This window comes from Carettochelys insculpta, chromosome 3 (genome assembly GCF_033958435.1).
Source record: "Carettochelys insculpta isolate YL-2023 chromosome 3, ASM3395843v1, whole genome shotgun sequence".
NCBI lineage: Eukaryota > Metazoa > Chordata > Testudines > Carettochelyidae > Carettochelys > Carettochelys insculpta.
The window spans coordinates 8,122,162-8,147,632 of record NC_134139.1 but is presented as its reverse complement, the minus strand read 5'-3'; the positions used below and the strand labels follow the sequence as shown (position 1 = coordinate 8,147,632).

General features: G+C 50.9%; 1 protein-coding gene across 4 annotated transcripts in view; it reads right to left on the bottom strand.

Annotated features, from left to right (window-relative positions):
* The window catches only part of RRBP1 (ribosome binding protein 1), a 66,866-nt gene that overhangs the window by 23,237 nt on the left and 18,158 nt on the right, over positions 1-25,471 (bottom strand). For 3 of the 4 annotated variants that reach the window (XM_074989314.1, XM_074989316.1, XM_074989315.1), the window contains exons 2-8: positions 23,832-24,530; positions 13,897-14,042; positions 12,330-12,452; positions 10,786-10,938; positions 9,284-9,402; positions 7,279-7,432; positions 1,810-1,948 (exon numbers count right to left, since the gene is read on the bottom strand). In XM_074989314.1, the coding sequence (XP_074845415.1) occupies positions 1,810-1,948; positions 7,279-7,432; positions 9,284-9,402; positions 10,786-10,938; positions 12,330-12,452; positions 13,897-14,042; positions 23,832-24,510 (1,513 nt within the window). In that variant the 5' untranslated portion in view covers positions 24,511-24,530. The remainder of the gene's footprint in view (positions 1-1,809; positions 1,949-7,278; positions 7,433-9,283; positions 9,403-10,785; positions 10,939-12,329; positions 12,453-13,896; positions 14,043-23,831; positions 24,531-25,471) is intronic. The other variant, XM_074989317.1, reaches the window with a different exon arrangement.

Below are 25,471 nucleotides of genomic sequence, written 5' to 3'. Positions count from 1 at the left end.
GAAACATTAAGGGGGTGTCTACACTTGCATTCCTCTTTCGAAAGAGGTACGCAAATGAGACAAATTGAAAATGCAAATGATGTGTAAATTTGCATATTTGGTACCTCATTTGAATGTTCCAATTTCAAAAGAGCTTCTTTCAAAAGAAGAAAGCCAGTGTAGACGCTGCTCTTTTGAAAACAAACTGCATCTTCGAAAGAATCCTTCATCCCATTAAGGAAAGATGGGGTTTATTTTCGAAAGAGCAGCATCTACACTGGCTTTCCTCTTTCAAAAGAAGCTCTTTTGAAATTAGAATATGCGAATGAGGTACCAAATATGCAAATTTATACCTATTTGCATTTTTATTTACTTCATTTGCATGCCTGTTTCGAAAGAGGAATGCAAGTGTAGATGCACCCTAACACACTGGATCCTTAAAAACTAACAAAGTGATTTACATGGTGATGAGCTTTTGTGGGACAGACCCACTTCATCTGAAGACGTGGGTCTGTCCCATGAAAGCTCATCCCCAAATAAAATCATTTTGTTAGTCTTTAAAGTGCTACATTTCTGCTTTTTTGTTTTGCTGGAGTACGGATTAACACAGCAACCTTTCTGTTCCTATTCTACACTGGATCCTTGTTTAGATGGTTGCATGTGCTACTGGGTTGCAAATCTCTTTAGTGAGACCGTCCCCATAACAAATGCAAGTAAATGTGATGTCTATGAGCAAGCGATTCAGCTGAGAAAAGGGGGTGTGCCTGAAGGGCACTTACTGAAAAGCTTTGGAACCATCACGCTAGGCTTTTAGAGTGAACACGAGCCCTATGGACGGCAGGGCTTTGAATCATGGGTTCTGGAGGGCCAGGTTCTGAGCAGACCAATGAAGAACACTTGCAGAGAGACCATGCACTGTGGACAGTTATTTGCTGGCTCACTGGAAAAACACTCGTGTTCCACCACAGCTCTCGCTTTGGTGCAAGGGTGATGGATTTTTGAGAACATGGCTGGCAAAACAAAAACAAAGCCCCCCCGAAGCAGCAGCTTTACCCCGCAAGGCCTTGTGCGTGACACGGCAAGGAGCAAGGGCTTGCTGTCCTCGTCTGCAAGGGGACGTGCAGCATCTCTCATGCCAAGAGCTGTGCTTGCTGGAGGCCCAGCAGAGGAGAGGCACGGCTGGGATCTGGGCTTACACGCAGGCAGTGGAGTTACCTGTTTGCCTCTCCAACCTGACTGCCATCCCCAGCAGGGCTGACAGCAGCCACGAGCCCATGGGCAAGGTGGGAAGGGAGCCCAGCGCCTCACCCCTGGAATGGGCGGGGCTCAGGGCTCTCCACACATTCCGGGGACACCGCACTGCCATGGCGTTTGCAGGGGGCCCAGGGCAACTGCCCCCGGGGCCCTCCCCTGTCAGCACACCTGGCCATCCCCAGCAGCAGTTGCATAAAGCATGGAGATCAGCCGTGCCCCAGCTTTGGGCGTTAGCCCCTCGGCACAGCGCCCTGCACCAGGCAGGGTGGAGCCCCAAGCAAGGCTCAAACTGGGAACCTCCTGCTTTCCGGTGGATTTGTTTTGGCTAGCGCCGCTGCCCCTCTCTCGGCCACATTGCCTAAGCTCCAATCCGTGTTCCAGCAGGCCACTCACCCACCACCCTCACATCTTCCCAGCTCCTGCCGGGCCCCTAGGAAAGGGCCAGAGGCCACAGCTCCGCCACAGGGGCCTGCCCCTCTCCGCCACAGCCAGGAGTGGGCTCACATTTGATGCTAAGGCTGCTAGAGGGCATGGTGGGAGTATGGGCTCCGGGGCACCTCTGCAGCCTCTGCTCACCGGCGATGCTCTGCTGCTGGCCCTTTGCCTTCTCTGCATCCGTCAGCAGGTTCCTGCAGCTGGTCTGGGACTTGCGGAGCTCTTTGCTCACTTCATCCAGCCGCTTCTGCAGCGTCGCCTCTGTTTCTTTCTGAGACGTCTGCAAAAGGCGGGGGAGAAACGGCAATGGAGATTAGGGAGAGCAGCCCCACTGCATGCCTGTAAGCCAGGGTTCAAAACCCAGCCTCCCCCAAGCAGGCTGCGACCACAGGCTCAGAGTTTGGACTGGAGGATACAAGCTCTTCAGTGGTCTCCTGCCCTCAACAAGCAGCGAAGATATTCTGTGCATCACCCCCTCTTGTCCCCAGTTCGAGGCCATGTGGGTTCCTGTATATTTCTAGGGGAAGATTTTTGAGTTGGGGATGCAGTAGCCAGGTGGCTAGGAACACAAGTGTACCTCGCCTCCATGCATGGCCAATCCATGTATGAGTTCGGGGTGCACAGTCTGCACCCCAATATTTACGGCTGGCCAAAAAGAAATCTGATGGGAGGTTTTCTGCGGGGATGGTTTAAGGCTCTCTGATGGAGCAACCAGAAACATGTGCTTGTTTGGAACGTGAATGCTTGTTCCAGTGACAGGAGAGAATGCGAAAAAAAAATTCTCATTTCAAAGCAACGGGTCACTCGGGAGGTTTAAAAATCAACCCCGAAGCTCCAGCTGGCACAGGGCACGGCTTACCTAGCCATCAGGGCATGGAGCAGGGGCTGCGGTGAAACCTCTGCATTCCTACTGCATTGCTCCCAGCATGAAGCAACGTGAGGGAGCGGTGAGGCCTGGCTAGCCACAGCTCCTGTTTCTGTACCAGCGTCTTGTGCTTTACCGCATCAGGTCACTTACTGCTGCCCCTCCTGACTTCTTTAGGAGTGGGGCAGAGTTCCCGAGGGAGGGCATTTGCTCCCCACAGCAAGGGAGTTCCTGCTTGCCAATGGCCCAGGCTATTCGTGAAGCTGAAGCACCCAGACCACTATAGAATTTAGCCAGGAAGGAACAGACTGACTCTGTACGGTCGTAAGGTTAAGTGTGTTCGGCATTGTCGATTTTCCATGCGGCATGGGCAGAGTAGGGTCCTTCCACATTGAGCGGGGGCAGCAGAGCACACGCCGGCCGCTCCTGCATGCGGACACCAGGACAATCACACTACGAAACCATTCATGCACGTCTCCTCCCCTAGTCCCTCGCAGACTACGGCCCCCAGAGAGGATAACATTACGGCCGTCTGCGGCCAACGCTCCCTTCCGTCTGTCCCGTTCCGACAGCAGGTCGTAAGCACTGGATGCTTTTCAGAGGGATGCCCAGGCTGCGCAGCACGCAAACTCAACTCGCGCATTGGGCAACACTTTCAAATGTTCCTAAGTCATCTGAGAGCCTAAATCACTTGTGTTTGAGTCAGCCCCCAAGGCAAGAGCTGCATCCTACTCCACACACAGCGATCTTGCCCTACGAAGCTACCTTACCTGAAAGCTCCGGGGTGCTACAGAGGTCACTCACTTGGAAAACGTTTCACTCAGGCGCTCGTTATTTCATTAGCATTAATGGCTGCAGCAGGAGGCAGAGCCGCAGGAAAGCTCTTTAGCAGCCGCGCTGCCTGTCAAGGGGCCTGCATTTGTCTGGCAGCCGCATGCATGGCCGGCGTCCTTCCCGAGACCCGACTCTTTCCCTGGTTCCACTCACCAAGCAGCAGCCACACCAGCGCACAGCTCGGCCGAAGCACTCGTGCTTTGTACACACCCCCACCAGCGCGTACGGGGAGGAGCCTGTTCTGGCCCCGGCGCTACCGGAGACCTCACACGGCTTCTCAGATACGAGCAGGGACTTTACGGCAGAGCGAGATGAAGGTTCCTGTGAGAGATGAGGCATGGCGAGGGTCTCCGCTAGCACGAAGCTGGGAGTTCCTGCTGGTGCTGAACGCGGGACACCGTCTTTTCAGGGGACAGTGGCAGCCAGCCACCTTGTTAGGGTGTTCGGCCCACCTGCCTCCTGTCGCATCCGTGCGTGTGAGGACGTCTCCCAACTCCAGCACGAGCAGCGGCACTGGTCACTATGAGACACTGCTGGTCTCTGGGTGTGCGGGGGGTGCGCGACGTGGCCACAGATCTCACGCGGACAGCCAGCTCCGCATTGTTTATGCGCCTCCAGGCTTGCGGACACCTGGGCAGCGCAATCAAGGGGCTCCCTGGCCCCTCTCTGACAGAGCCACACCCCCCGGCCCCTCAGGGAAACCCCGAGCACCACCCTTCAAATCAGAGCCCCCCCCGTCTTTCACAACCCCCTCTCCCACCTGCCTAGAGCTGCCCCCCCATGCTCCTTTCACGCTCTACCACCCCGTAACCCCCCCCAACTCTGCCCACAGCGGTGCTGTGTCCAGCTCAGCCCCCACTGCCCAGCTCTGTCCCTTCCCCTCTCTGCCCCACAGCAACCCCCAGCCCAGCTCTGCTACTTCTCCACTCTGCTCCCCAGTGAAGGTCTGCCCCCCAACTGTTCACTGGCCCCTCTATGGCTCTGACCCCCGGCTCAGCTCCTTCCCATTTCTGCCCCCTCAGTGGTCCTGTGTCCCTTCCCCCCAGCTCTGCTCCTATCTTCCTACCTACCTCTGCCCCACACCTGCATTCTTTTCCCCGCCCAGCCCAGTTCCTCTGCCCCCCTCATCCCATACCTGGCTTTACCCCCAGAGCTCAGCCCCCTCTGCTCCCTGCTCTCGCACCGTTGCAAGCTTCCAGCCCCCTCTCCCACCTGGGCTCCCTGCAGTCCCACCACTCTGCTACAGCAGCGCTATTTAAAAAGGGCTGAGGATCCAGATGGGGCTGCAGTGGCAACCCTGGGCCCCCTTAAATCCACTGGGCCCCTAGGCATTGGCCCCCTCAAGAGCTGGCCTGAGCACCTCTCAAGTGGTACCAAACCAGCACCCCCCTAAAGTACCAATCCAGCCAACAGAACAAAAAACCCCATCCCCAGCAGTACCGAAAAAACAGGTCTCGCCCGTTCACAGGCAAACAAGCGCCAGCCGCAGGAGGCAGAGGTGAGGTCCCTGTTGCATTGCAGTCACGAACCCTCTCACCCCAAAGACGCGCTGCCGGTACGGTTCAGAGCTGAGCTATTTTTATGACGCTCCCGTTATCAAAGAGATGGCAATCCTTCTTCCAGCGCGCCCGAGTCGCGCGTCACTTTGACCTGCCCTGCGCCGCAGCCGCACCTGGCCGGGGCGCAGTCAGATTAGACAGTTATACAGCTGAGGAGACGCAGGGTAATTTTAGATGCCACGCAAGGGCTGAGGCAGGGTTCAACACCCTCCTGCTTCAGGGCACGAGCTGGCCTCCGGAGTAGCACGCGCAGGATGGAATTTTCCACAGAGCCAGGTTATTTCCCAGTTGCCCCTCCAAGGCTTTTTGCCTCTTGCCCAAGGTACCTGGACCTGGCCCCTCCCTGAGGGGGGAGAAAGGAGATTCACTAGCACAGCACAGTAATGCTGCCTCCTCGTGACCAGCATCCTGTATCTCCCTCAGAGAGGAACCTCATTACACAACAGCGTTTGGAGTCTGTTTTACCTCAGGTCAAGCCGGCCAATGCTCTCTGGGACAGGGGAGAAGCTGCGGAAGATGAGTCAGAGGATGCTAGGACTGGAAGGAACCTTGAGAGGTCAGCGTGCCCAGCCCCCTGCCCTCATGGCAGGGTTTCTTGACCACCAGTTTTCCCCAGAACAGAAACGAGGGGCCCAGAGACAAGGTGTTAAGGCTGAGGAAATCAACACTCGCTTTCTTGTCAGTTGTGGGCGACGTCTACACGTGAAGCCAACATCGAAATAGCTTATTTCGACGTAGCAACGATGAGTAACGTCTACACGTCCTCCCGGGCTGGCAACGTCGATGTTCAACTTCGACGTTGGGCGGCACCACATCGAAATAGGCGCTGCGAGGGAACGTCTACACGCCAAAGTAGCACACATCGAAATAAGGGTGCCAGGCACAGCTGCAGACAGGGTCACAGGGAGGACTCAACAGCAAGCCGCTCCCTTAAAGGGCCCCTCCCAGACACAGTTGCACTAAACACCACAAGATACACAGAGCCTACAACTGGTTGCAGACCCTGTGCATGCAGCATGGATCCCCAGCTGCCGCAGCAGCAGCCAGAAGCCCTGAGCTAAGGGCTGCTGCCCACGGTGACCATAGAGCCCTGCAGGGGCTGGAGAGAGAGCATCTCTCAACCCCGCAGCTGATGGCCGCCATGGCGGACCCCGCTATTTCGAAGTTGCGGGACGCGCAACGACTACACGGTCCCTACTTCGACGTTCAACGTCAAAGTAGGGCGCTATTCCTATCCTCTCATGGGGTTAGCGGCTTCGACGTCTCGCCGCCTAACGTCGAAGTTAACTTCGAAATAGCGCCTGACGCGTGTAGCCGTGACGGGTGCTATTTCGAAGTTAGTGCCACTACTTCGAAGTAGTGTGCACGTGTAGACACGGCTGTGGTGTCCTGAGGAATGTGTTTGTGAACAGAGATCCCACTCTGCCGAACTCTCACGTTTTGTACGGCCATTTGAGCTTCTGTGAGGGATGCAACAGGCTCAAGCCATGGCAAGGATATGCTGTACAGGCTGCCGTGGGGGAAGACAGGGGATGTGAAGAGATTGTTTTTTCAACAAGCAATAGGCCCAACATGACATTTCTGTACCAAGAAGCCTTTACCAATTCATCCTCCAACTGTCCATGTTACTCGTTACTCGTTTGGCAGTTACAGCTGGGCAGGAAACCGTTTTCCATCTCAGACAAAACCTGCCGTAGGGGAAAAATTCCTGTCCAGGACTGACCAAAATTATCATCAGTCACAAATTTTCAGGAACTGAAAATCTAAAAGAATCATTTCAGTGGAAGTGCTTTGGCTATTTAAAAAGCAGAACAAAACAATTGGCTTAAATTTCAAGCCAGCCGCTCTGACCGAAAAATCGTTTCCTTCCTGCAACGGAACAATGCTTGGACTGGCTCCCTCCCACCTCAGGGAAAAAATTCATTGAACTCAACAGCCTCTCCTGCAAAGCTTTCATTTTGGCTAATCCGTATTTTGAGCAAAAGACGGTGTGCCACCACATTCTCAGCTCGCTCCAGACAGAAGAGCGGTCGTTGCGCCACAGCCTAATTGGGACCCTGCTGTGTCAGGGGCTGCACTGACAGCAAGAAACAGCTTTGGTTCTGAACAGATGCCCCCTTTCACCCACGCTTCATCCCCGCTTCGCAGAGGGGCAACTGAGGCACAGAGCTTTCCGTGACTTGCTCAAGGCCAAACAGCCAGGTCTCCAGATCCCCAGCCCAATGCCTAACCCACAAGACCACCTTTCTGCTGTGTAAGAGATGGCTTCAATAAAGGCCGATGCTTCAGAGAACAAAGCTACAAGATTAACCAAAAAAATAAAAACAGCGATTTGCTGGCACAGGTACTGACCTGCAGCTGGCTGATTTGCTTTTCATACGCAGCAGCCTTTAGTTCCAGGTTCTTTTTCTGTTGCTCCTCCTGTTGCAGAGTCTCCGACTTTTCAGACAGCTCTTTCGTTAGTTTACTGCACTCTTGCCGCAGCTTGGCCAGTTCAGCATTCTGCCTGGACAGACAGACAAATCAATTACACTTGTGCATAGACTCATCCCAATCCAGCTCAGTGGGAGTGCTGTTATTGCACGAGTCCCAATCCCACACCTGCAGAGGGCCTGGAACTAGGAGCTGAGGTGGTTTTCGTTATATGCAAAGTTTACAGTTTGGTTCAGTAGCTCTCAGCACCCCCACTAGACAAATTGTTCCACCATCCCATACATTCAAAACATACTTTCAGTGCCTTAGTTAAAGTGCAAACATTTAAAGATGTGTCGTTTTTCCTGCTTCCCATAATTTGTAATTTCCTACACAGGAGAGAAGCTTTTTAGCAAGGAAAGCGGCAGTGAAGACTCAGAAAAGTTAACCACCTATTCAAAAGAAGGGGTTTTATTCTTAGCTGGCCTGCAGATGGGGGTAGGGGTGGGGAAAATGCAAAGGAGGAAGTTGCCTTGGGGTCCACAGCTCTGGCCGACCCCACTTCCCTCCAGCCCCACTAGCTCTTAAGATGTAAAAATCTGATCACTTAGGCTTCCCGACAAAAAAAGAAAATTCTCTAAACATCTGGAGCTCAGCCTACAATTACTTTAAAGCTGTAACACAAAAGCAAAATATTCTATCACCTCTCAGTTTAAATTGGGATTTGTTTCAGATGCACTGACAAGCTCGTTTCCTTTTCTATGATTCTACAGCCCAAAAAAGATAAAAAGAAAACCCCAGCACCTGGCATTTTTTAAAACCCAATGAGGAAGTACAAAACTTTCCCTCCAATCAGGTATACAATGTTATTTTAATCAGGGTTGATAATTAACTAGGATAGGTTAGACTGTGCTAAGACACAGCAGAGCATAGAGTGAAATAGAATATAATGTATATGCACTAAACAAGACACCTGTAGTTTGCCTTCCAGGCTGTGAAACTATAAAGCTTGAATCTGCATATTTTTTCCATCACCAAATACTCTTAGCCCCTCAGACACAAAGAGCCCCATCACCATTCATGGGCCATGAGTGTGTCAGTCTTCTCAGATGGCAGCTAAACGGAAGTTTGAATTTTATTTCAGAAAATGATATTTGAGTGCTGAGCGTTATGCAGGTAGGCTCAGTTCAAGCCCAGGTTAGGTCAGGCAAAAGGAGTCTGATCACTTACATCACAATTTAACTGCACCATAATTTAGTGCGAATTAGCAGGCAGCTCCAGAACTAGAAGAACAGGACGCAGGCAGGCAAGGCTTTTGCAATACGATGGTAATAAAGCTGAGTGGGAGAGGGGTTCCCACCCACAGGAGACTGAAGGGCTTTTATTAAATATAATGCACGTTTAGATTCTGAAATGCTGCCCTGGTGTCTCATGGGAGTCCTAGTTTGACTACTTCATGCTCACAGGTTCTTCTGTTGCTCAGCAGTCAGACTACATTGCCTGCTGCATCAATTTCACTTCCCATCAAGAGGAGGCTGTGGATGAGTACAGACGCCTGCATTAAAACTCCCAGGAAGTGCTGCAGTGACCATGTGCTTTTCGAGCTGAAAACACTGACGTAACAACCCCCAAACCGCACCTATTAATGAACAGCCCCAAGTTTTCTGCAGAAAAAGCCAGCACTGTCCTCAAGAAAACAAAGTCACCACAAAAAAACCCACAACTGCTTTGTGAGATGATTCAACAGAAAGCTTGTGACCAGCTCCAACTGGCAGAGAGATGGGGAAACTTAGAGTGTGCCTTACTTTCACAGGCACTGGATGTGCCCTGGGGTTGGCTGGCTTTTTGGAAGGGAGGGGTAGGGAGGAAGACTGGAGAAAAGTCACCCTGCATGACCCAGGTCTTTGGGTCACACCTGTGTATTCCCTAAAACCCGTTTTCTTACTTGCTCTCCATCTGGCTCGTGGCTTGGTTCAAAGCATCCCGCAGGATGGAGTTCTCCTGCTGCAAGCGAGCCAGTTGTGTGCTGGGGCCGTTCTCGAGCTGCTCCTGAAGACTCCGTATCTGGAAGAGCAAGGGAGTCAGTCTGCGGCGACGCCCCCCAGGGTTTGCAGGCTCCGGGGCCCAGCCCACTGAGCCCAAGACTACAGCCACCCTCTTCCTTTAAATAAAGTCACATGCCTGATTTTTAACCCTCTGGCACACTGTAACAAAAACCTGGCTCTCTTTAGAGGTGCCTCTCTCCCCACTGAAACACCTGGCCCTTTTAAAGAGGCCTCCCTTTTTATTACATCTTTCACCATATTGGTGAACCAAAGGCAGGACCCAAAACAAAGCATTTGAGAAAGAGGGAGGACATGTCCCAATGCACAGGAAGTCACTGGACAGGGGGAGGTTCTATGATAAGACACAAAGGTTAGCCAGCTCCCGTGAGATCCCTTTCACTTCTCCTCCTCCCCTAACCTCGACTTAAACCTTTGTAGATGACCTATGCTCCATCAAGAATACAGGTCTTCTCCACTCCACTTTGTGTCAGGACAAAACTTCTAGCTGACCCCAGGAGTTACCCCAGTTGTTGTCCTATCTCAGTAGATCTTCTCCACGTTGTCTGAGGTCTTCCTCTTTCGCGTTTTCCTTGCAGGTTCCACTGGAGTGTTTGACAGACGTTGCTGGGTGACTGTCTTCTGAGAGTGTAACCCAGCCATCCCCACTTTCTTCTCTTAATTTGAGCATCAAGTAGTTCTTCTCTTGCTCTGTTCCTAACTATGCCTCAATTAAATTAAATTTGGAAGGATATTTTTGGAGGGGTTACTTTGGGTCCATCTATCCATCCTGAAATCCAAGAGGGGGCACCCGTGCTATTTCCTTAGACACATGACTATGGGAAATGCTTTGATACTAAAGACACTCACACTAACCTCAGGGTTCAACATGGCCACAGCTTCAGCCATGCCAAAGAAGGGGGAAGCTGCGTCCCTGCAGTTAGGTTTGGAATTAAGTTTACCGTACATTGCCATGGAAACTAAGCCTGCAAACCAGTCTCTGCTCCCAGTGTTGCCAGAGTACGTCTACAGGTTGAACCTCTGTAATCTGGCACTCTTTCATCCCGCAACATCTGTAATCCAGCATGATTTTAGTTAGGTGGAAAACCACTTATTAAGGTGTAGATAAGTTTGCTGTGGTTCCGTAAGTTTGTTTCCAGCCACCAGTCCCGGCTCTCAGTTTTCTGTGTTTGTTTCTGTGTTGTTATTTAACTATAATTTACCCCTTATGTCTTCTCAGAGCCCAGTAAGCAGTGGAACTGTTGGTAATGTTGCTAGACAATACTGACCTCCCATGGTCCAGCAAATTCTCTCATCCGGCGCCAGTCAGTCCTGAAGGCGCCAGATTAGAGAGGTTCAATCTCTAGTAGGATTCTATGTTTTGAAGCATAAATGAATCTCCTACCTTTCCTTGCAGCTGTTGGGTTTCATTCACGTGATCCTGGTAGCTCGCCTGCATGCGCGCCTGCACGGCAGCAATCTCTTGCTCACGCGCCAGTACTTGCTCTTTTAACTTGGTTTCAACAGCAACTGCCTTCGCTTTCTCAGCTGCAAGCTCCTTGGAGAAGAGGAAACGCTTTTAATTTTCAGCAGAACGACACCTCACAAGCTAAAAATGTGTACGTGCTGGGCAATTTCATAGCCCAGGGACATCCAGGCCATTCCATTCCACGCTAGCATGGCATTCGCCAGCACTCCGGATTGGAATTATTCAGCGCCAACGGAACCTTACGTTTGTTTCTGAATTTTGCGTCAATGACCCTTCTATTACACACCCCCACACACCCCCACACACAGTTCTGCAGTTGTTCTGACAGACCATTACACCATCCTGCTCCATTAACTCACACAGGACACAGGCAGCTTTGTGATCCCAGCTAGGCTGGGCTTAGGGAGTCTTTATCCAGTGAGCAGCTAATGAAGGCCAACAAACGAGAGGAGAATTGTTGCTCTGCCTGGAGTCTTACACCCACCACTTATTAAATCAGGTCCAGCTCACATTTTGGCCTGCACAAAGGTCACTGATTGGCTATCGGCTTTAATTAGAGCGGGAGGAGTTGAAGGTTAGTTCCAGAGTGCAAGACAGTAGAGAAGATGATGGTGTGACGACAGACGGAAACCCACCGCTGGGCACTGGGCTGACTTCAATGAAGACGCAACACTGAAATTCCTTGTGCTCGCTACTGGCCAAAAGAGAACAATCTCTAGAATTAAGATGGACATGGGCACGCTCAGTTCTTTCCACCCTTTTCCCACTTCTGACCAATCACCTGCCTTGCTATGACACAATATCTTTCTGGGTGCCTAGGAGAGGTGACCAGTTTTGACACACTCTGGTCCCTGCTGACTGCACAGCCTCAGAAGATATTTGCATCAAAAGTCAAGATGAGAATTTCTGATCTCAGCTGGATTTTGGAGGGAGGTGTCCATAGCGACTTGGCTTACCTGAATGAATTCAACTCCTTTGGATTTAAAAAGCACCTTCCCTCTAGTGAAGAGCAGCAAGGATCTGCCCCGTAGTTTTACACTGAGCATTCATGAAACTGCGTTGGATCCACTGAATCGGGAAGAATTTCCCCCAAAGAAAGTTAGCAGAAATTTTGGAGAAGGCATTTTTCTGGCTACCCAGAGCCACATTACACAGACTCCCATGGTCAGTGCTTTGGGAAAGAGATGGTCTTTTTGTTCTGTGTGTACAGCGCCTACCACACGGCGTGACAGGAGCTCCCCAGGTACTGCCACAGTTCAGATCATAAACATGCCCTGTACCGAATCAGCATCACACCAGAAACAAGCTCTTTGAAGACTTTTACATGGATTTGAGAGACCCCTGAGAAACCCTGGCAGCAGGGGAGCACGTCTGATAGACATTTCAGCTGCATGATGGAAAAAGATGGAAAACGCCAACATGAGCGGTCCAGGGCGTGCAGGAGACCTCGCTGGCCTCACCTTAGTGAGCTCCCTCTGTTTGTTTTTGGCAGCAGCTGCATCCTCTTGTTCCGCCGCAAGCTGCTTTTCTCTCTCTTCCAGCTGACGTTTCAGAGCAGTCACCGGGTCCCCTTTCTGAGTCGCCTGCAAAGAGACCACGTGTCATTTACACAACCCATTTCGTAATCTCTTCTTCCATCACGACAGGAAAGATCACCAGGAAACTGGACCTACGTTGCCAAGTGTGACAGCAGGAGAGCAGCCACACAAACACGTGGGTGGACAGAGCATGCAGACGGCGGTTTCTAGATAACCCTCCCTTAATCTCATCACAAGGAGAAAGGGAACGTCCCTCCTAGAAAGCTAGCCATTTGGACAGCCACCCCCAACAACAATACAGAGATCTACTCAAGTCACCAGCCAATAAGAGGCATTCTAGGCAGTCCTCCACTGGATTTTAAAGGGACGCACCTGGGAGGGACTTTAGAACTGGTGGCACCAAGAATCTCCCAGGCAAGCTTCAATAAAGCCTAGTTCCGGTGTAGTCTTTTCACCAGGGGATCGCAAGGCACTTGACTACAGAGGGCAATAACGGGATCCCCATTTTGCAGATGAGCACGCAGACACAGAGAGAGGAAAAGCAACTTGCTAACATCACCCACCAAAGCAGCTGCAGAGCTGGGAACAGAATCCCGATTCCCACTCCACTGCTTAGTTCACTGAGCTGAACCACCTCCCCTACTCAGCATTCCCTGCTAAACCAATGGGGTGTTCCATTCACCTCTGCATGCAGTGCTGGGATGATTAGTAGTTCTAACTACTTGGACAGTTTGGTTCCTCTGGATGCAAGGAACTAACTCCTGTCATCTCAGTCCCATGAGGTGTATGTGCCAATGTGCAAGGCCTCACAAGATGCCAGACACCCAAGGCTGCAACCCTGTGTAACCTGGAGATCCCCTTAGTAAGTTAATGGAACAAACAGGCGATATGAGGAGCCAGCTATAGCCACTGCTCAGGTATGGTGTATACTAGGGAGTTAAGTCAACTGCACATACACAATTCTAGCTATGACAACTGCATAGCTAGAACTGACTTATCTCCAATCGACTTACTTGACCTACCACACAGAGGGAGGTTGACAGGCGCGTTTCTCCCATCAATCTCTCTTATGCCTCGCAATATTGAGGAGTACAGAGGTCGACTCTCGACCCCAGATAGTTCGATTTCGCGTGTCTCTACTAGTAGAGTCAAACTGAACTCCAGAAGATCAACCCTGACCCAGCTGATCTTCCCAGAAGTGCGGACGTATCCCAGGACACGCGCTCTCTTCTGACCTTTAGGACAAGTTATAAACAGGAAGACTTGCGTGAAATTGATTTACACTTATGCACCAGATCCTCACCAGGGGCAAGGCACCACAGCTCCACTCTTTACACCAGGTGTGGCGGTGGCCCCCTACAACACAGGGGAATTGAAACACATCTAGAAAACGAAGGTCGAGAAGAACGAGGCCAGGCTGTTCCTGCTGGTTCTCCCTTCGTTCTATGGAAATCAGCCACAGGGCTTTTTGTTGCTAGTGTTACAGTACCGTATGCCAGGTGTCCTGAGCGCCTGCTTTATCCATCAGGATCTCGATCAGGTGTTGTGCCTCCCCCTCACTGAAAACCATGCTGCTAATGGTGGAAACCAAGGTCTTGTATGGGAGGTAGAGGAGGCCATCAGCATCTGTAGGAACTAGAGAGGGAGAGATTCACATAAATCACTGAATTATCCACTGCTAAGCACTCATACTAGTACTATCCGCTGCTAGGCAATAGTACGTCTAGACTACATGGACAATTGACCTGGTCAAGGTCGATCTCATGTGCCCGCTAGAGTTTGATTTTGTGCATCTATCTGGGGTTGACAGCCAACCCCTGCACTCCTCGATATTGCGAGGATTAAGGGAGGTTGGACCTCCCTCTGTGAAGACAGTAAGGTAAGTCGACAGCAGTTAAGTCGATTCGAAGCTGCACAATTGCGTATCTGCAATCGACTTACCTGCCTAGTGTAGAACAAAAGGATTCTCACGTGCACATTGTGCTGACTTCGTTAAACTGGTGGAAGTCCCTGTACGGACTCACTTACTCTGGTTTAAGTGCCTCCTCTTTCACCAGCTGCAACCTGTTCTTAAATAACAAATAAACTTCTCTTAAATCAATCTCCACACAGGAGATTTTTCTATGGGTTTAACTAAAAGATTTTGATTTTTTTAAATTAAAAAAGAAAAACACTTAGAATTGCCGTGCAAAATGAGCAACAAGGAAGACTGACAGTATATGCAGTTGTCAACATATTGCTAAACTGGTTCATGAGACTATTCATACAGCATATATATTATCTTATAGCACAAAGAGTAACTTAGACATCTGTGGTGCTCTGTCTTCTTTCTAGCTGTAAACTTCTTTGTAGATGTTTCCATAACTTTTGGATTTTTTACAGCTAGGGAGAGGTGACCAAATTTGTCTGGTCTCTATCCTTTGACCCATCCAGTTTGGGTAACCCTTCCAGGAGCTGTAGCTCCTGCTGGCAGAGCTCTCCGGTTCATTGAGACACACAAGCCACCTCACCACGACAAGGAATGGACCATGGGGTGGAAGGACAACAAGTGGAATGCTCCTGGGGTCACCTAGAAGTTTTGTCCCAAGACAGAGTGAAGTGGAGGAGACGTTTAGATGACCTCTGCTCCACCCAGAGTACAAGTCAAGTAAGTCAGTCTTCTTTCTAACTAACACATTTCTCTAGTTAAAACCTTACAGGCCACACTTTTACAAGACACCGTGTAGCGGACTAGCATTGAATGAATTTTGGACACATCCAATCTCAGTTAGTTTTACTTCATGTTTTGGATTCTAACACAGTTTCATCATTTAGAAGCTCTCAGCAAAATCAGCATTTGCAGCTAGCCTGCACATAGTGAAAACTGAAAGCGTGGGCTAGTGCCAGAAAAAGACTCTTGTTTTCCAGTGTTCTGGAAGTTCACACAAACACTACCATCTCCAGCCATTACGCTGATGCAAGATTGTTAAGACATAGCCTAGGTGGAGAGCTATACAGTTCTGAAAAAACACCAGTTCTCCAGACTCATCTGCAGTCGTATCACCTCCGGAGTCAGCAGTTTTAGTGGCATGGCAACAAGTTGTTTAATACAGCTGTGCCCGAGGTCTGCAGGGTGTGGAGGAAATCAGTGTTTATAAATCTCTCAGAGGTTCGGACTCTCCTTTAGAGAGATGAAGATAAGCAGTTATTGCTGAGGCCTCTTGTATTCTGCAGCAATCCAGCTCTAAGGGTCTGTGGCAGGTTCATACATGTTTCAAGAATGGAGGTTCGGTGGGTTAACTAGAGCAATGAATAACGCAGTCAGCCAGGAAGCCACACTATTAGAGGGCATGTTTATATGTTGCCCCCATAGTTTCAGTGGGTACCTCACATATTGTCTACACCTGGGAACTTACTCCAGAATAAGGCAGGGTGTAAATTTAACGCACGATAGCTTTTCTGGATTAACTCCCCGGGACAGACAGCCCTTCTTCTCGAACAGCTCGGTTCCCCAGTGTGAATGAACCTCTGCCCGTCCGCTTTACGTTTCAGGACCATTAAGACACAGGGCAGTTCGGATCTTGCATCACCACCCAAGTTTACACGCCTAGGACATTTTCCAAGATCAGCACAACCCTGAGGACTAGATTCTGGAGTGGATGTAAACCCCTCCCCCCAAGAGAAATGTGACTCTTGTTCATCTCCACAGGGCTGACTCTAGCAGGGCTAGAATTTCCTGTGGCACTAGGAGCTATATGAGGTCCTGTTTACTGCTTCAGTTGGCTGGTCTCACCTCCCGCCCCCAAACACACTCCCAGATAAAGAGCCGGCTAGCTGAACTTTGCCTGCATTCATTTCATTTTGCAAGTGCAAGCATCTAACAGATCTGGCAAGCAAAGCTGAATCCGGCCTTAAGCTTGAGCAGACGTGGGGTTTTTGGCTGGATCTTGTGTTTATGTAGTTTTATCACACTTGGGCCTTTCACTACGCACTGGACCCACACCATTCACTTTGCCGGGAAAGCGCCTGCGACGGTTTCTTCAGACAGGAGCATGGCCAAGAACGGCTGGGGATCAAAGTGTAAATCAGAGCAAGAGGGGGTCCCACAGCCCAGAAGCCTTTGAGGGGGAGAGGGGCTGCAGAAACTCCATGTCATTTGGGGGTTCCAACAGAACTTCTGGGGCGTACCAGGCCAAAGAGCCGTCTTCGGCCAGCCTCAGTCTTATCTCAAGCCTTCAGAGAAGGTGCAGAGTGGCTCTCCGAAGCCCTACCAGGTGCCGAATCAGCCTGGAACAAAAAGCTTTGGGCTCTCTTCTGCCAGGCCAGACTAAAGTGACGCGACTCTAGGCATGAGCCGTCAGGACAGGGCAGACTTTCTTGGAGCACACGAGTTCATGGGTCGGGACAGGCGCCATGGGGCAGGGCCAGACATCCATTTCAACCAGGTCACTTGGCCAGCAGCCACAGGTCCCCTGTGGCAGTCTACAGGCAGGAGGCCCCGCACTGTTATCACCTTCCCCACTCCCTGTCTTGCTGCTTTAAGCCTGAGGACTAGTTCACTTCAGGGCAGGCCCCTGCTCCCCTCCGAAGCTCACAACCCGAGCGAGGAGCTGGACGGACGAATGAGAGGCTGGAGAGTCGGAGCTCGCTAGTAAGTACCCATCCACACTCATGTGAGCTCACACCAGGTTTGCCAGCTGATGTCACCGCCACTGCATCTTGGCTGTGTTCAGATCCGGGGTGGGTGCAGTGCGGAGGGATGGCATGCCGGGCATTCAAGGGGCTACGCTGGCTGGGGAGCCACACTCCCCTGTGGGACCAAGCCCTCCTGTGGCATTTACTGCTGGGGAATGCACCCGGAGAGACCTCACCACCCAGCGGGGACTCAGGAAGCGGAGGCAGAGAGCAGGGAGCCCAGGAGAGCTAGGCTGGGAGAGGGAGGAGCAAGAAAGCAATTAGTGATCTGAGAGCAGGTGCTGTAAACCCCCCCTGGCGCTCCCAAAGCCAACAGTGGTCCTGGCCAGTCCAGGGGTTCCAGCCCAGATCAATGTATGGAGGAGCAGCAACAAAGCAGAGCTGGGTCGTTGCAGGGCAGGGAGGGGAACAGCAGGCCACAGAGCTGCTTCCAGCTTCCCAGGCCTGCCCCTCCTCTGCAGCCACTGTCTTGGGAAATCTCAGCCTTCACAAGCCACAGGGGACGTTCATGGTCTGACCCGCATCTCACAGGCCTTGTCCCCTCCCACACCTACTCCTGCCACAGCCCCAGAGCCTCCGGCATGGTGACTGAAGCCCTCAGAGCTGCCCAGCGCTCGCTGCCAGGAGCCTTGCTTTTGGGGCTCAGGCTCATCCCAGCCACCCCAGATGGTGTATATGAGAGGGGCCAGCCAACCGCAGAGGCAGGGATGGAGATCAGCCAATGGGGCAGGGGGGAAGTTGAGCAGGATGGGAGAAGGGTTGCCAATGGCAGGGAGTGAGGATGGGAAGTCACCAGAGGATGGGCCAGTCGGGCTCTTCCCTGAGCGACACATGACAATAAGTGGGCGAGACACCTCAGGAGAGCACGCAAGGATGCGGCAAGACCAGGCAGCAGCACCTGCTTGGGGAAGCTCAGCAGAGCTGTGGCCCAGGGCTGGGGCCTCCTAGTTTGATCCAATATAAATCGCTGGCTCTGAACAGGCTTGTTTCGCACCAAGCAGACCTGGCCGTGTGTGGCATCGGACAGCCTTGAGCCATGCAGCTATCTCAGCCTAAGCGTTAGGTGCAGACCAGGCTGAAGTGGTTTGTCCCAGGTTACATAAGAAACCTGTGGCGGAACAGGGCTTTGAGCTACGGACATCAATTCCCCTTGAACAGTTAAACACGAGGGTCAATCAATGAAACGGGCAGCGGGAGGAAGCTGGGGAGGCCTGAGGCGGGCGGGGGGCTGCTCCAGCCCCCACCGGTTAACTGTAACATGTACATCTCATCCACTGAAGGTGAGACTTACCAGTTAACCACTTAAACGTTAACATCTCTAATTTGAACCCAAGTCTTAAGTCTTATGCTAGTGCACTAACCCCTGGGCCGTGCTCCTTTCATTTCCCCCACACTCAGCTTTCAGCTGAGGAACCAGTAACCTTAAACTCCCTCATCTGACTGAGTAGCCCTCCAAAGGCTGGAACACTTCTTTCCACCGCATGGGCAAGAAGTGACACTTCTCTGCCTTCCCTGCTTCGCTGCACAGCCAAGGCGGCTCTGGTCACTTCCAACTCTCACTTTTTGCATCACTAACGAGGCCCAGCTGGCACCCTGCAGAATTCTTCTTTAACGAGGCATGGGGTGAAAGGCGGCCCTCTCCTGTCTGGCTCCTCAAACCAGCTGCCACTACTTCTAACAAGCAGCCTGGTCGGCACGGAAAGGGCTTGAGTTCCTCTCTGGTTTTAAGGCAACAGACGAGAAATCTGCTTGGGACACGGGGAGAAGCAGTAGTCCGTCCCGCCCCAGGAAACTGATGCTAGCTGTTGGTTTGTCATTTGGGGTCCTGAAGCTACACAGAGCCGTGAAGATATTTCAAAATAGCCACACACGTTCCTCTGCGAGTTAGGGAAACTTTACAGCCCTCCAAAGCCCAGGAACGGGAACGAAAAACCTCGATTCCAGATGAACCGCATTTTTGTTTCGGCATTAACTGCTGGACGTCTATGGTGAACTCTCCCAGGGCAAAAGGAATCGAGGTAGGCCTTGCAAGAGATATAAAGACTGCGTGAAGGCCAACATTGCTCATGCTGGTTTACAACGAGATCAGCTAGAGCAGCATGCAAAAGACCAAACAGGCTGGCGTGCTCTCGTATGACACGCATATGACAACTTTGAAGAGCAGCGATGCGTACGCCTCATTGATGCGTGTGAGAGGAAGAAAGCAACAGCAGCAGCCGCACCAACAGAGCCAGGACAATTCCCTTGCCCCCACTGTGAACGCCCATGCCGTTCAAAGCTTGGTCTCCTCAGCCACATGTGAGTCCACAACTGATGAGCCTGTGCAAGCTCAAGACGTCATCGTCGGACACAACGGACCAGCTACAAAAAACTGCCGGACGTAAAGAAGCCGAGAACTTTTCAAACTCACGTGAGCCTTCAGCACCACTAACACACACACTGATACTAATGGCGGCCGCTGATCCCCTGGGACGACCCCCTCGCATTTGAAGTTTGCGGGTGCAGAGGCAATTTTCCCCCTGTTGTTATCTCACTGTTCCAATGAGAAAGGACCAGCTGCTTCCTAACTTAGGCTCAGGGGCTGTCTGATTACGCGGGTGGGGAGGGAATGCAACAGACACACGGGGTGAACACCTGGGCCTATTTCAATTCAATAGCAAAACTCCAGCTGACTTAATGGAGCCAATGGAGCTTAATGTTTCCCTAAGAGCCGCATCTGCAGTTAAGAAATCAAAAGAATAGCAGAACAGCTAAGGCACTGGCTGCTTCCCCACGCAGAGGTCCTGCTCTGTCATGGGGCAGTTTTGCTACCTCTTCCCTATAAGGGGTAAATTCACATCATACACCTGGAAGGTTACTCATCACCTCTTACACCAGATGCGGGGAGCTCCAGGCAGCAACTTGCACCGAGATTCCAAAAAAAAAAAACCCTCGCAACTGCTAACAGGAGCCAAAGCACCATTCCCAGCTCCGAGAGGAGGTCCTGAACTGGCTGCTCCTTCTACGCGCAGATGCCGCTTCTGCCTCACCATCGGCGGGGCTGCCACGCATATCAAGGAGTTTTGTAAGTCAGTGGGAGCCCTCTCCTCCACTTCAGTGGAGTGGAAGCCGGTCCAGGGTTCCCTCATTTTTTCCCATCCATGTGTGGAACACATTTTGTTATGAGCACCAAGGCATGAGTGGATGTGCACCACCAATGGAAACATTTGCTGCTGGATGTGGGCGCTTTGCTAACCAGCTGGCCAGCACCTGGATCTCTCCAGGGTGGCTGCCCAAGTGCTCAGCTTACAGGGAACAGTGACCAAGTCCCATATAAATTATGGGTGCTGATCAGCTACATTCTGTTCTCCGAAATGGGCTGGCCTAGCAGACATCGGCTTTGTCGTAAGGACACCCCTCACATGCAAACTGCTCTTCAAAAGAGGGGCCTTTGGCCTCACAGGTACCCGGCATTTTGGGGTGGGAAGATGCTCCTGGCAAAAATCCGTTTCACAGGAAGATTTGGGTGCGGGGGCAGAGGAAGTTGGAAGAGGAGAACGGGAAGATGTGTCTCAAGTAGCGTAGCCTTACCACACCCATACGTAAGAGATCTGCAGCAAATACCAGCTGAAGGAACGCCACTGGGCCAGACTGGCCAGGAAGGAGATGGATTCAAGTGTTGGAGGAAGGAGGTGAACTTCACTTTTGAGCTTGCTCAGTGGACATCTGCCAAGGTTTTGGAGTTGAGCGACATCATTGGTGTTCCCACTGCACACCTCCTGCCCAGGGAGGTTGCCCCTTCCCAGCTGCAGATGGCAAAGATTTCAGCATATGACTTTGCTGGGACAGGAGAACGACATTGAGACTAAGAACACAAATCCTGTCACCACCACTGCCACCGGCAATGTCCCAGGCTTTCATTTAAGAAGAGAGCATCTGCAAATAGCGAAGCACCAGGCACAGATGTAACCATTGGAAACAGCCTGTTAAGCTATAGCTCAGGTGAGAAAATGGGTCATTTCCTGGGTTCCCGCAAAAGCTGTACAAGCCCACCTAAACCAAGGAAGCCGACTGATGAAACAGAAATAAAGGGACGCTCCCTTGTGTCAAGCTGCCTACTATATGAGAGAACGATAGCTTTGTATGTATTACCAGATATTTTGGAGCATAAGCTTTCGTGGGCAAAGACCTGCTTTGTCTGACCTCTGATATCTGATAGTCTATAGGGTGCCACAGGACTTGTTGTTGTTTTTGAAATACAAAAAAGCGTTTCCTCCTTTCTCAGTGGTTCTCACATGTAAGAATAGCAGATGTGTCTGAAGGTAGTGTCATTCTTACTTTTTCACAGGAAGCCAGGAAGTGTAAACACTCAGATTCCAACAGCGAAACTCTTACACTTCATGGCTGCGCTATCCTCCAGTTGCTTAGTGCGTGCAATTTGTTACTGGTTCAGCCCGAAAAAGGAAACAAAACTATTTCCATGCATGCAATACGAGAGAGTTTGGCTTTTAGTTTCAATTATTTCTTCATTCCTTCCTCAGTACAACCCTTCCTGAAAGTTTACTGAAGACAAGAATCTCAGAAGCCAGATTTCGCTGAACTAATCCCTCTCAGAGTAGGCTCAGGAGACAGCTGAAAACGGACAATAATAATCTCAAGACAAAGAAGTTATTTGATAAGAACGTCTTGGAATTCTAACTTCCTGCTTCTCCAAAGCATAATCATGTTTGCTTCCCTGTAGGCACAGTTTAATTAGGTGATCTGAGGGCTCTGTTTCAGCTGCTGAACAGTAACCAAATGCAAGACACTGGCCCTCCAAGACAAACCCAGGTAGCTTGCTTTCTGGACACAGAAAGATAAGCTCCTCTCTCTTTAGCTGCAGAAGTCTGAGAGCAGCACTCAGCCTTCACAGGGGCCAGTCCATCCTAGAAAGATCACTTTCAGTAATAAAGAGGCTGACCACCAACTACCCAATCACCTTCTGGATAAATGTTCCACAACCTCCTCGCCCTTCGCAGGATCAGTAAGGAGCAATTCATGCGTACTCTCCATTTCCACGCTTGATTCTTCCAAGACAATGCAAACATCTAAGCAGAAGTCTCCCCCACTCCTGGGACAGAATACAACTCTACCCAGCAGCCACTTCTCCTGCATTTCTGCAGCTTTGCCAGGTGCTTGGAGAACTGATGAGCACGTTACCAATACGGAGATAACTTAGCCAGTGGTGCACAACCCGAGGCACATCAGGATTCTGAGTGTGGCCCAGAGGACATTGTGTTCCCATGGCCCACGCACAAGACTGCCAGATCCCAGTTCACATGGCTTTTTCCCTACAGTGTCACGAAAGCGTCACGCACGTAAAGCAAAGCCACGTGACGCGAGGTGTGTGCTCAGTGTACACACCGACTGTGAGAGCTGCGTGCTACAAAGCTCCACTGGCGCATCCCCACAAGCACTAGGTACACAAGCACTAGGAGCAAAACTGCCCCAGGCCAGCAAACCGTCTTGGGTACGACGATGTTGCATCTCACTAGCCGTGTCTACACGTGCACGCTACTTCGAAATAGCGGCACTAACTCTGAAATAGCGCCCGTCACGGCTACACGTGTCGGGCGCTATTTCGATGTTAACATCGACGTTAGGTGGCGAGACGTCAAAGCCGCTAACCCCATGAGGGGATGGGAATAGCGCCCTACTTCGAAGTTGAACGTCGAAGTAGGGCACATGTAGACGATCCGCGTCCCGCACCATCGAAATAGCGGGGTCCGCCATGGTGGCCATCAGCTGTGGGGTTGAGAGACGCTCTCTCTCCAGCCCCTGCGGGGCTCTGTGGTCACCGTGTGCAGCAGCCGTTAGCCCAGGGCTTCTGGCTGCTGCTGCTGCAGCTGGGGATCCGTGCTGCATGCACAGGGTCTGCAACCAGTTGTCGGCTCTGTGGATCTTGTGTTGTTTAGTGCAACTGTGTCTGGGAGGGGCCCTTTAAGGGAGCGGCTTGCTGTTGAGTCCGCCCTGTGACCCTGTCTGCAGCTGTGCCTGGCACCCTTATTTCGATGTGTGCTACTGTGGCATGTAGACATTCCCTCGCAGCGCCTATTTCGATGTGGTGCTGCCCAACGTCGATGCTCAACGTCGACGTTGCCAGCCCTGGAGGACGTGTAGACGTTATTCATCGAAATAGCCTATTTTGATGTCGCTACATCGAAATAAGCTACTTCGATGTAGGCTTCACGTGTAGACGTAGCTACTGAGACGAAGAGCGAGCTGCAGGAGTAGCTCTCCATTAGCCTAGGCCGCCCACTGCTGATCTCAACTGCCCAGCTCAGATATTCAGAGTCAAGGAAATAGAATCATAGACTTAAAGGCCAAAATCGACCATCATGAGTAGTGATGACTCGTCCAACTTCCCCTGCACGTCAGGGGCCCCAGAATCTCACCTGCCCGAACAAGCAGGAAAACAAACACGTCAGGACGACTAGCCAGCTCTCAGCACTCGGCACAAGAATAATATGTGAAAGAGAGACACTAAATTGAAAATTTAAGGCTGCTGTGGTCGAACCTTGCAGAGAGCAGCCAAACCGCCCAGTCTAGCAAGAGCCACAGCCCTTTAAAAACAGCCTCCTGGGGCCACACTGCCATTTCTAGGCCAGTCAACAGCAAAGAAGGAAGTGTTCCTCCTCTGCTCCTCACATGACATACAAATGCTCAGCTTCTACACCCCCCTGTGGTTCTGACAATGTGCCATAAGGGTGCATGGAGAAGTCAAATACTTACTTGGCTCAGTCTTCTTCTTGGACGCAGCCTTCTTCTTGGCAGCTCCTTCATGCTTGGGCTCCTCTGGGATGACCAGAGCTTCTGCTTTCTTGACAGCAGTGGAATTAGCGATGGGGGCACTCTGCAGCGTGCCGACTGGTGGGACAGCCACAACTGGCACTTCTTTGATCGCCACTTCCAAGACTGGAGACGATTTCGAGACCGTGACGGGCAGGGAAGTAACAATGGGGGGAGCTGGCTCAACCTTGGCCACCTTCTTTTCCTTCTTCTTCTTGTCTTTAGGTGACGGGGCAGGTTTCTCTTTCTCCTGAGGGGGAGCAGAAACTGCCAGAATAGGAGTCTCAATAATCAGCGGTTCAGACAACGCAATAGGATCAGGGTCTACTTCCTTGGGAAAGTCGGTCACGTCCTGAACCAGCTCCTGCTCAGGTATCTTCCCATTCGGTTTCTCCTCTTTTTTCTTGGCCTTGCCTTTCTTCTCAACGGGTTTCTCTTTCTTTTTCTTCTCCACTTTGTGCTGCTGGGTTCTCTCGAGCTCCTTGCGTTGCTTAGCCAGGGCTTCCTCGTAAGAGGTCTCCTTCATGGAGAAGGTGGACACCAGAAAGATCCCAATAGCTGAAATCACCATGAAGCCACCAAAGACCATAACACCCAGCGTCTGAGGATCGTACAAATCCATTGTGGCTTACTTCTCTCTACCTGCAAGACACCAGAACAAGCATTAGCGCCAAGATACAGTTTCCCAGCACCAAATCAGTGACCGTGTGGGGTGTAGGTGGGCGTTAAGTAACACTTGTTTTTAGTGCAGAGCCACCAAAGGGACGAAGTTCCATTATTGTAAGCACTGGACAAGATGCAGAAGAAAATCCATGTCCAAGCAAACGACAAACTAGCCACAACCAGGTGTGCACTAGACTGTTAAGAATGCGGGGAAGAAAAGTTTAAAAGAGTTGATTTCTTAGGCAAAATTCAGCCAATGGACCTAGAGGTCTTTAAGAAGCTAATTCATTACACCAGGGGTTCTCGAACTTTGTGATACCGCGACCCTCTAAAATGCTAAATGAATGTGTGTGAGCCACTGCCCCCCCACCCTCACTGCTCCACGAGTAAAGCTTATTTTATTGGGATTAGGATTGGACAAGAAGTAAATTTGCCAATAATTTCTGGGAACTAATTTTTATTGGCAATAGACAAAAAAATATCAAATTTGGAATCATTGTTTAATGTAAAGGATCAGCTTGTTTATTGTTGCACAATTATTAAAATCTGGGTTTCACTGTCGAGACAGCCCCTCTCATTTCTCGTTCCACATTTACTTTTCAGCAATATTTGCTTTTTATAGCAGCACCTGCAGAAAACCCCGACTCACATAAATAACAGGTTGCAAACAGGATCAGTATGTTCATAGCTTTCTTGCTTAATTCTTTGTACTCATTGTGCACCCTGATCCAAAATTCAGAGAGAGACATTGCTGAGAATTCCATTTTTAAAGCAGTGTCAGAAGAGGTATCTATGACTTGCTCTTCCTCAGTAGTAGTGAGTGTCCCAGCTATTAGTTTAGCACTGAATGCATTCCTTATCCAATCCAATTTCTCAAAATCCACATCTGAGAAATAGGCCTTAAAGTGAAATTTTAAAGA